This window comes from Monopterus albus, unplaced genomic scaffold (genome assembly GCF_001952655.1).
Source record: "Monopterus albus unplaced genomic scaffold, M_albus_1.0 scaffold162.1, whole genome shotgun sequence".
In the NCBI taxonomy this organism is placed as follows: Eukaryota; Metazoa; Chordata; class Actinopteri; order Synbranchiformes; family Synbranchidae; genus Monopterus; species Monopterus albus.
Window position 1 is genome coordinate 722,219 of NW_018128042.1, and position 10,371 is coordinate 732,589.

The 10,371-nt window shown below is 38.4% G+C and overlaps 1 protein-coding gene across 1 annotated transcript in view; it reads left to right on the plus strand.

Annotated features, from left to right (window-relative positions):
• Window positions 1-4,839: 4,839 nt before the first annotated feature.
• Window positions 4,840-10,371, plus strand: part of LOC109968808 (putative ferric-chelate reductase 1) — a 13,330-nt gene continuing 7,798 nt past the window's right edge. Inside the window, exons 1-4 of the mRNA XM_020615342.1 lie at window positions 4,840-5,269; window positions 8,230-8,363; window positions 8,604-8,698; window positions 8,826-8,907. Of these exons, the coding sequence (XP_020470998.1) occupies window positions 5,083-5,269; window positions 8,230-8,363; window positions 8,604-8,698; window positions 8,826-8,907 (498 nt within the window). The 5' untranslated portion in view covers window positions 4,840-5,082. The remainder of the gene's footprint in view (window positions 5,270-8,229; window positions 8,364-8,603; window positions 8,699-8,825; window positions 8,908-10,371) is intronic.

A 10,371-nucleotide genomic window follows, 5' to 3' on the forward strand; every position in this document is an offset into this window, starting at 1 on the left:
GGGACATATAGCCCCCGACAACATAGCTCCTAGGATCACTCGGGTACTCAAACCCCTCCACCACAATATGGTGGTGGTTCAAGGAGGGGACACTCAGATCCTCAATATTAAACAATAAATAAAATGAAAACAATAAACCCACTGTAAAGTCTCAGCATTTTCTGCAAAGTAACCATGCAACTACAACTGCAGAAGTTTCAGGTTTCTTTGTCATTGTATCAACAGTTCAAATCTCAAACTGAAACTGTCATGTGATTGTGTGAGATACCGAGGCCTTGTCTGTCATCTATCATGTGACAATCTGGAAAATGACAAATGCTTTGAAGCAAGGCTTCATTTGAAGACATCCCCTCTACTTGATACAAGCCTTGAAGCGTTGGTGTCATATGTAACATCACTAGTAGTAGATGGGGCCATTCTGATCCACAGAAGGTGACAGTAATGTACATAAAGTTTGCCAAAAGCCACAGAAGAACAAGAAATCCGTTTACTTGTGGGCTCTGGTTTCACTCCTTCCAGCATTTGGATTGTTACTCCCTCTTGTTTGTTAGTCCTTTTTATTATGTTGTCAGTCTTCATCATGTTGCTGCCTGAAGGTGCCATTTATTTTCTTGTATTTCTTCAGTTTGGCCTCTGCAGACAGATTGAGCCTGTTTTGATTGTGTAGTGGATAAAACAAACAAGTAGAATATAGGATCAGTTATGCATAACATGTAATGCGAGATAGATCAACGGGTTATTCTTATGTAAGAGCAGCAAAAGGCATGGACCTGTTATTCTTTAGAAAAGTGTGCTGCTCTCTGGGAGAGGTCAGAAGTGTTCCGCATAGTCAAAACATCTTGCAGTATGTTTTCGGAAAGAGAAGCGAGCCTAGGGGTTGACGCAATTGGGGAAACAATGACAGGAAGCGGGAGCTGGGAATAAAGTTAGTAACAGAGTTGGTCAGGGATAGAGTGTATGCTTTCGGGAGAGACAGACAGTGATTCTGTTCCCTACCTTTCAGATTGTTGAACTGCTTTGAATTATTGTAATAATAAATAATCATTGGGATGATTTGCCTGAATTAATTTAGTTCACATCAGACCTTAACCACCACAACTGTGTGTTTTTCCTCTGCTTTCTGCAGTTCTGTTTTTTTTATTGCCTGATTTGTTCAGTCTTTAGTTTATTAAATCTGGCTTTACATTATCCTGCTTTATGTTGTCTACATTTATTATACAACCATAACACTATGTGGTAAGTTTTAGGGAAAAATCACGACTTAAAACACTTACTGACTAAAAAGCATAAGGATGCACAGCGGACAACTTTCAACTGTGGGAAAGTCCCATGTTTGTCTAAAAATATTTTGTCATGATATACTTGTTGACCAGACAGACCTGTTTGTCTACTGAAACCCTATATAAATTTCATAGGGATGCTGTCTAACAGAAACTGGACCAAAAATTTGCAAAATTACTTCATTAGCTAATTCAGGAAAATGCACTGGTCAACAAAACATTAAATTTGTGGTCAGTTGGAATGACTGCAAATTACAACCAGCATAATTGAATACAAAGGTACAAAATTGAAAAGCTAGGGTTAATTTGCTAATGATAGCAACATTTACACGTTAGCCAGCTACAGCATTTATGTGTCCGACAAGAAGAAAACCACATCATCATCAGAGTTAAGTGCTGACATTTACTGGCACTGTTATTTACTGTAACTACTGCTCCAGGGAAAACATTTTACCTCAAGGTCCTTCTTGACATGTGGGTGTGGATGGCTTACCTAACAGACCTAAAGGGCACAGGCCCAGGAGCCCAAGAGGTCAGGGGGGCCTCTGTATGTGTGAATGGTAATATTTCTTATTTGAAAATTCTACAACTGAGTTAAAAGGCTACGAATAAATGTGCATGTGGAGCGAATCGGGTGGAAGTGGGGGTTGATAAAACCCCAGCCTTTTTAAGTGAATTCCATCTTTTTTCTTTTTTTTTTTTTTACAAAAAATGAGTAAAATACAATTCATTCAAAGTTGTTGAATTAAGCATAATTCTTTTTCTAACTAGTTGTACTTTTTTATTCTATAAAGTCTGCCATGAGAATGATCTAACAACTTTTAAATTACTTTTTAACACCTTTTGAAAGTTTTTGATAAATGTAAAGAAAACAAGAGACCAAAACCGATACATTCTATTTATTTAGGGGAATTGCAATATTACTTTAGATTGTCCCTATTCAGGATGAATTATCAGAAGATATCTTGCTGTTTCTTTTTTTAGCTTTAGAAAATTCTGCCATGTCACTATGTAAACATTATTTGGCACCCACACCTGCTTTCAGCCACACCACTCCACAGCATCCAGTGACTCTACCACACTGAAAAGACATATAATCCTCTTTATGCAGCATATTCTAATACATTTTCTCAACTTTGGGGTGCTGCATATGTAACTGGTCCGGTCACAAATATATAGGGGCTGGAACAAATAGGGCAGGTTGTATTCTGGGAATAAATGTTACTTTTCTACTAACAAGCAGGAAACGGCATAGCCTAGCAACAGCACAGAGCAGGCCTAACCTGTTTTTATTTTCACAGGCACCAGACTGTTGTTTATGACAGACCTATGAAATTGTAAACCTGTCCTTTTTTGTTTTGGAGAACTGTGCCCTTTCAAGCAAAAGCATATGAAACATTGTCACATATTACCTTGTGGTAAGAATCAAGCCTTAAACGATTCCAACAGTTGATGGAAGGACCAGATTCTGACAAAAACATTAATAGACAAGTTTAATACCATCACAAACCTTCAGATGAGACCATACATACAGTGAAAAATGTGATGCAGAGTCTGGAGTGTGCCACAAGAATGATCACATAAACTTTAAATTTATTATTTCATTTAATTTAAACTTTTAATTTAATATTTTTTGACCAATGTAAAGAAAACAATAAAAACCAAAACTGATAAATTCTATTTCTTTAGAGATACTGCAATATTACATTCCTTATTTTTTAATTTAGAGTAAATGCCAGCTGCTGCACTTTTAGCAGAAGCATGTCTTCACAATTTTAAGCATGCTAACTCTTAACTGGCTTTTAAAGCTGCATTAACTAACTTCTCCCTCTAATCTTTGACCGTTAAGGATGTAGAAAGAGTCAAAACAAACTCGAGCAGTTTCCCCTCCTCCTCTCCCTCAGCTCCTCTTTGACCCTCCTGCCTTGTCTCTGAAACTACATCATATGTGGTCACAACAGCCAGACAGTTGTGGAAGGTAGTGCAGCTATAATAACCGGTTATTATAATATCCAGTTATTATAGCTGCATATGTAACATAAAGCCCATGGATTTTGGTGGCATTGGGGAAAGATCATGACTTGGGTTAAAACACTCGCTGACTAAAAAGCACAAGGATGCACAGCGGATATCTCTCTTCTGTGGGAAAGTCCCATGTTTGTCTAAAAATATTGCCACTTTAAACTCTCTGCCTAGATGGACCTGTTGGTCTACTGAAACCCTGTGCATTTAATGTAGATATTAAAGGCAGCCCTTTGACGTCATGAGACACAAAAGGATCTTCACAAAGCATCAATATTTGACACCATTGGAATGACAATAAGCCGGTTAAACAGGGTAAAGAGAGAAAGAGATGCCTTCATTGGGTACACTTCTCATTTGCTAACATGGACTGATCGAAACTGAAGTTAGGTAATCAAAACGCTTTACACCTTCAACAAAACAAGTTTATGTAGACCAAACCGAATCATTTTTGATTCACCTCCATCTCTGACAGTCCAACAAGAACATTAATAAACAAGTTCAATACCATCACAAACCTTCAGATGAGACCATACATACAGTGAAAAATGTGATGCAGAGTCTGGAGTGTGCCACCAGAATGATCACATAAACTTTGAATGTACTTTTTAAAACCTTTTTAAAGTTTTTGACAAATGTAAAGAAAACAATAGAAACTGATCAACTATTTCTTTAGGGGAATTGCAATATTACTTTCCTTAAATTATTTTTATGCCTCTCCCCATGTCATTGTGTAAACAACATTTATTGGCACCCCCCACACCATTCCACCCAGTTCAGTGGCTCTACCACACTAAAAGACATATAATCCTGTTTATGTAGCATGTTCTAAGACATGTTCTCACTATGGTTGGAACAAATAGGGCAGGTGGTGTCCTGGGAATAAACATTATTCTACTAACAAGTAGGAAAAGCCATAGCTTAGCAACAGCACAGGCTCACCTGTACACAGCTCTCTGTATTTCTCTCACACACAGACACACAGATGGAGCAACTTGTCCCATCTCCCATGCTGTATGGAATGTATTTGATTATGAAAAACAGAACATGTGTGCATGTGTTTACACCTTAAAAGGTGATTCATTTCTATCTAAAAATGAAAATCACCCTAACAAATTACACCTGCCACTCCACTCAGTGCTCCATACACCTGTCCTCCTTACATGCACCTCCTTCTCTACTCCCTCCCTCCCTCAGTCATGTTTTTCACACAGACTCCGCCTCAGCTTCTTTTCCACCCCCCACCACCCACTTTCAGCCACACCATTCCACCCAGTTCAGTGGCTCTACCACACTAAAAGACATATAATCCTGTTTATGTAGCATTTTCTAAGACATGTTCTCACTATGGTTGGAACAAATAGGGCAGGTGGTGTCCTGGGAATAAACATTATTCTACGAACAAGTAGAAAAAGCCATAGCTTAGCAACAGCACAGGCTCACCTGTACACAGCTCTCATACACAGACAGAGCAACTTGTCCCATCTCCCATGCTGTATGGAATGTATTTGATTATGAAAAAGAGAACATGTGTGAACATGCATGTGTTTACACCTTAAAAGGTGATTCATTTCTATCTAAAAATGAAAATCACCCTAACAAATTACACCTGCCGCTCCACTCAGTGCTCCATACACCTGTCCTCCTTACATGCACCTCCTTCTCTACTCCCTCAGTCATGTTTTCCACACAGACTCCGCCTCAGCTTCTTTTCTCAGCTATATACAATATCACTCCCCAGGTGTACTTATGAACAGTGGAGACTAATCATCTCACTGCAATGGACCGCATTGTATTAATGCTGCTGTGTGTTGCTCCAGTGGTCCAGTGCTATAAATCGGGTTTAGTTACGGCGAGCTGTGGAAGCTTGCACCCCAACCACAATGGAAACGCTCCTCAGACAGGAGCATCACCCTTTACCATCACTACAGACCGCAACAGCTGCAAAGTTGGAGAGGATGTCAAAGGTAAGTCTGTTATGGTTGGCTCAGTCCATGGCAAATAACAGGGCATGACAGTAATTTTAAACTTACAAGCATTAATTAAAGAAACTGAAAGAAATTGCTCTCAACATAAGTCAGAAGCTATGAGGTGTTTAAGTCTGTAGAAGCAGTAAATGTGTGAGTGGCTGCATGACAAGGTAGCTGTCAGGTGTTCCATGGAAAAATAAAATAAATAAATAAACAGGGTGCTGAACAGCTTTTCTCCTTTGTACTGAGGGTGTTTGGTTACTTACTAGGTAATTATGAGCACTGGTCCCAGCTGCTCCCTTTGATGGCCCACCAACTTATTACCTGCAAAACAAGAGAGGACACAAGCAGGTGCTACCAGCCATAGGTCAGGGCTGTCACGCTAAGCACAGTTAGTACAAAGCAGCTACAGTATTATATCTTCATTATTAAGTATAGTATTAATCATTACTAAATGTATGTATTCATTATTTGTAATTAAATCCATAAAGTTTGTTGTATATTGTATATTACCTTACATAACTTACTGTAAATATCAATTTTACATATCTATTACTAAATTAGTTCTGACTGTTCATACTGTAGATACTGCGCACTCTGCACTGCTGTTATTGCACTTCTGGTTAGATGCTAAACTGTATTTCAATGCCTGGTACTTGTACATGTGTAGTGACAATAAAGCTAGTAGGGTTACGACATTTACTTAAAGCACAAATGTTTCTTAAACAAATGAACATTTCCTCTTAAAGGTTCAGTCCACTAAAATTACTGAATCTCATAATTTTGCTCCATACTCCATGCAGATAGTTTTGCGTTTACTTAGAGATGGATGTAATTTATTTAGACATGGGAATTACCCACTATGTATCATCCACAAAACCCAAAGATAACAGTTTTCACTGGAACTACAGTGTTTCTTTATATCTATAAACGCCCACTGCTTTGCATTCAAACTACATGGTTACCTATTCTAAATAGAAATGGTTACCTGATAAATTGTTTAGTTAATAACATCTTAGAAAACAAAATGCAATTAAAACACAGTAATAGAAAGAGCAAGGTGAATGGTACGATAGTCAATGACAAAATCAACAATGATTATTATTGTTGATCTAATCTGTTATGTAATGTCTCAAGTACAAAGCCAAATATTCTCTGGTTCCTTCTACTTTGTTTTATATTATTATGAATTTAATAAGTTGCACAGTTTTTTTTTATTTGGGGAGTGGGGGGGCAGCATATATCAGCTTCACCCTGTGTTGACAGGGTGTTAAATCATTTAGGCACACCAGTATAAGTGAATCTTGAGTTCTGACAAAGTTCAGTGTAGAGATCATTCAGGAAGCAGCTTTGTGTTTTTAGCTGGTGCTGATCGTTGCTGTTCCTGTTTTAAAGTGACAAACATCAGGGTCGTATCACCTGTCGCTATCTAATGTTAACTCCACGACTGAAACTGATGACAGGCCAAAATGAAACTTGCTGTTGTTGGGTTTGTGTGCTCACTGCAAGGTGGTGGGTAAGCACAACACTACTGTCTGCACTAAGCCAAAGACTGTTTATGAGGTAAAAGAAGCATCGTCTGTAACACAACTGAACAATCAGATTGGACTATCTCCAACAGAGTTATACGTCTTCTGTTGTAAAACCATTACTAGATCTCACAGCAGTTTCAGCAATCAGAATGTCCCAGTTAAAATTTAATTCATATCATGTCAATAAGCAAATCAACCTTTAAGTCTGAAACAGGACCATCAGTATTTGGAGCAAGTAGCTTTAGGAAAATATTTGGTACAAATATTCCTTGGTGAATGAATTAATTCAACCTTATAACAATAGTTAGGCTGCCACTGAAAGGACTCAGATTAAATAAACAAATTCAATACTCAGTTCAGGTTGGATAATTACGTGTGCCTCTCATTTTTTCATTTAGAGGTGCCAGTGCCCTGAAAAATAATGTTACCATAGAGCTCTGCTCTCATTTTAATACAACCTCAAATCAGAAAAAGTTGGAATGGTATGTAAAAACAAAATTAAAACTAAAAACAGCGATGTATAAATCATCTGTGTCCTGTATTACATTGAAAACAATACAGAAGCACATTATTTAATGTGATACCTCAATTTAATTTTTAGTTCAAAATAAACACTCACTTCAGCTCTGATGCCTGCAACACATTCCACAAAAAAGAGATGGCTGCATTTCAGGGCCAGTAATGAGATAAAATAATGATGTCAACAGCTATCTGCAATCATGATTTGGTACAACAGTGGCATCCAGGAAAGGCCGAGCCCTTTACAAGAAAAGATGGGCCAAAACCCTTCCTGTCTTTCTTTGAGGAACATTGTTTTTAAACATTTCAATAATTTTCTTACTCATATGTTGACAAACCAGATGCCCATCTTTTCTTGTAAAGGGCTCGGCCTTTCCTGGATGCCATCGTTGTACCAAATCATGATTGCAGATAGCTGTTGACATCATTATTTTATCTCATTACTGGCCCTGAAATGCAGTCGTCTCTTTTTTCTAGAATGTGTTGTAGGCATCACAATTTAATCAAGTGTTTATTTTGAACAAAGAATAAAATTCTTGAGGTATCACATCAAATAATGTGTTACTGTATTTTTTTTAGTGTAATACAGGACACAGATGATTTACAAATCACTTTTTTCAATTTTAACTTTGATTTTACACACTGTCTCAACTTTTTCTGATTGCCATTAACTGTATTTGTGCATCTGATATTATTTCTAAGGAGCCTGGGTGCCATGTGTGGCTTATTTTCTTTGTTTTTGGGTGAGAAAAATGTTGCTTTTTGTGCCCTCACCAGTTTGCACCTCTGTTTATAATGTACTGAAAATGAGTGAGCAAATGAAAATGTCATCATGCAACATCTGAATTCATGGTCAGCTTGACTTTCCTGGCTGTAAACACTGAAGTGATATTTTTTTTCTCTCAGTTACTCTTCAGGGTCAGAGCCAAACCTACGATGGTTTCCTTTTACAGGCTAGGATTGTGGGGGGGCAGTCTCCTGTGGGCACCTTCACCCTGATACCAACTAATGCTCAGCTCCTCACATGCAGCCAGAAAGCTGTGAGTTTGCTTCCATGGCACAGATCCTAACATGAACAACATGCAGGCCTGCAGCAGGCAACACAATATATGTCTTGTTTACTACTGCACAACACACAATCAATGAAGTTATATGTGTAAAGCAGAAGAAAATACTTTGAAAGCGTAACAATACCAACAATAAGGTGATAAAACGTGAGACAGAAGGTATGACACCCTCCTTTTCTCTGTATGCGTGTGTGTGTGTGTGTGTGTATTCAGGACTCTGTATCTCACAAAGATGGATCTGCTAAGAACACTATCCAAGTGACATGGAAACCAGATGCATCACTGGCTGGGGAAAACATTCAGTTGCAGTAAGTCTGAGCTAAACTGTCTTGCTCTATTCCATTTCTGTGCCATACGTTTTTGTTACCGAGTCATTACTGCATTATGCCAAAGTGTATACCTCAATTCATAAAACCTGGTTTGGTGTTTCTACAGTGCAACCTTTGTGAAGAGTTACAACACATTCTGGGTTGATGTTACAAGTCCTGTCCTGAATGTGTCTAGTGATACTAATGCTGTAAGTACTGAAACAATAAGGGTTTGAGAGTAGAGGTTGCTGGTTTAGTTTCCAGAGTGACAGGATTAAATCTGGGTGGGACAAATAAAGAAAACAATGTTTGTTCCTCTCTCATCAACACCACTATGCTGCAATGCTAGCTTTTGTGTTGGATATATTCCAGGTGTGATTATGAGTATCATTGCAAACACATATAAGTCCCTGTTACATCGTCACACCCAGCAGTTACCTGGGGAAAAAGATACGTGTCTGTCAGCAGCGTTGAACTTTCAGATCACGCTCAGCCTTTGTATCTATCATAGCATTAATGAATGCTTACACTTTCCACCAGTCCCTGACAAGTTTTTCACTCACTCCAAACTCTATTTCCACTGCTTGGCTACCAATTTGGCTGCATACTTCAAAAACTATGGTTTAAATTCTGCAGTATAGCTCTTTCTTTTTGGTGGGATTTTGTTTGTGCTTGCTGACTGTTAGAGTTGTGTTTCAGTTTAGTGTACATTTTTCTGTGGTACAGTAACTCAATTGAATCATGATTGTATTCTGGTGGCTGTACTAGAGCACTGGGATACAAGTCACAGGACCTGTCAGATTAATAAGTGCACCTTGCTCTTATGACCTTTGCCTTAATTGGGGGGTATCTGGCAGCTGTCTATATCCCTCTCACAGTTCAGTTCTATCAGAGGCCTGTACCAGGAAGCAAGTTCAGCTTAGTCTGGCTCTCTTGGGTAACTGGTACCACAAAGCTAGTTCTCATCTGGCTGTTTGAAGCCTGGGCTTTTCATCGCAGCGCTCTGATGATAACAAAGTATTGCATATATGTGATGCACATAAAAGAATGACAGTAATGTCTGAATGTTTCCGCTGCCAGAGTAGAAAAGAAAGTAGTTAATGCCTGGTAAGGTCAGTCTTACTGGGAGGTTCAAAATTACTACACTGACCTTTAAACATATATACTTATTATTTCTCACTTTATAGTAAACTCTTTTATCTCTTTCAGGATCCTGTAGGATGACTCAGTTATTCTGGCCATCTGATTGATAAGGCTGTTGACAAGTTTAGAGTTGGCCCTCTGAAATTAACGTGCCCTAGTGCAGGTTAGCACTGCAGCATAGGTTACCATGGCCATCTAACCCAGTTAACACATAGCCAGCTTTGTGGCACCAGAAAACCTGAGTTCAGCCAAAAGATAGCTGTGTAACTCACTAACCTTATGTTGTGGTACAGACATTTCCAGCTCCTACCACTGTATCTGGCTTTCAAACTGAACTTAATATTCCTCTTTACCCTTATACTGTAGATGGCTATTCTGGATTGTTCTAAAAGATGTTCTACTCTTTTGAGAGCTATGAGATGTAATAACTTTAACTGTTTTGTACAAGGTGGATCCATTGTACTGTCAGTCATGGGAAATGACTCACAAATATGTTCTTCTTGTTATGTCAATATGATAGTAGAGCTTCA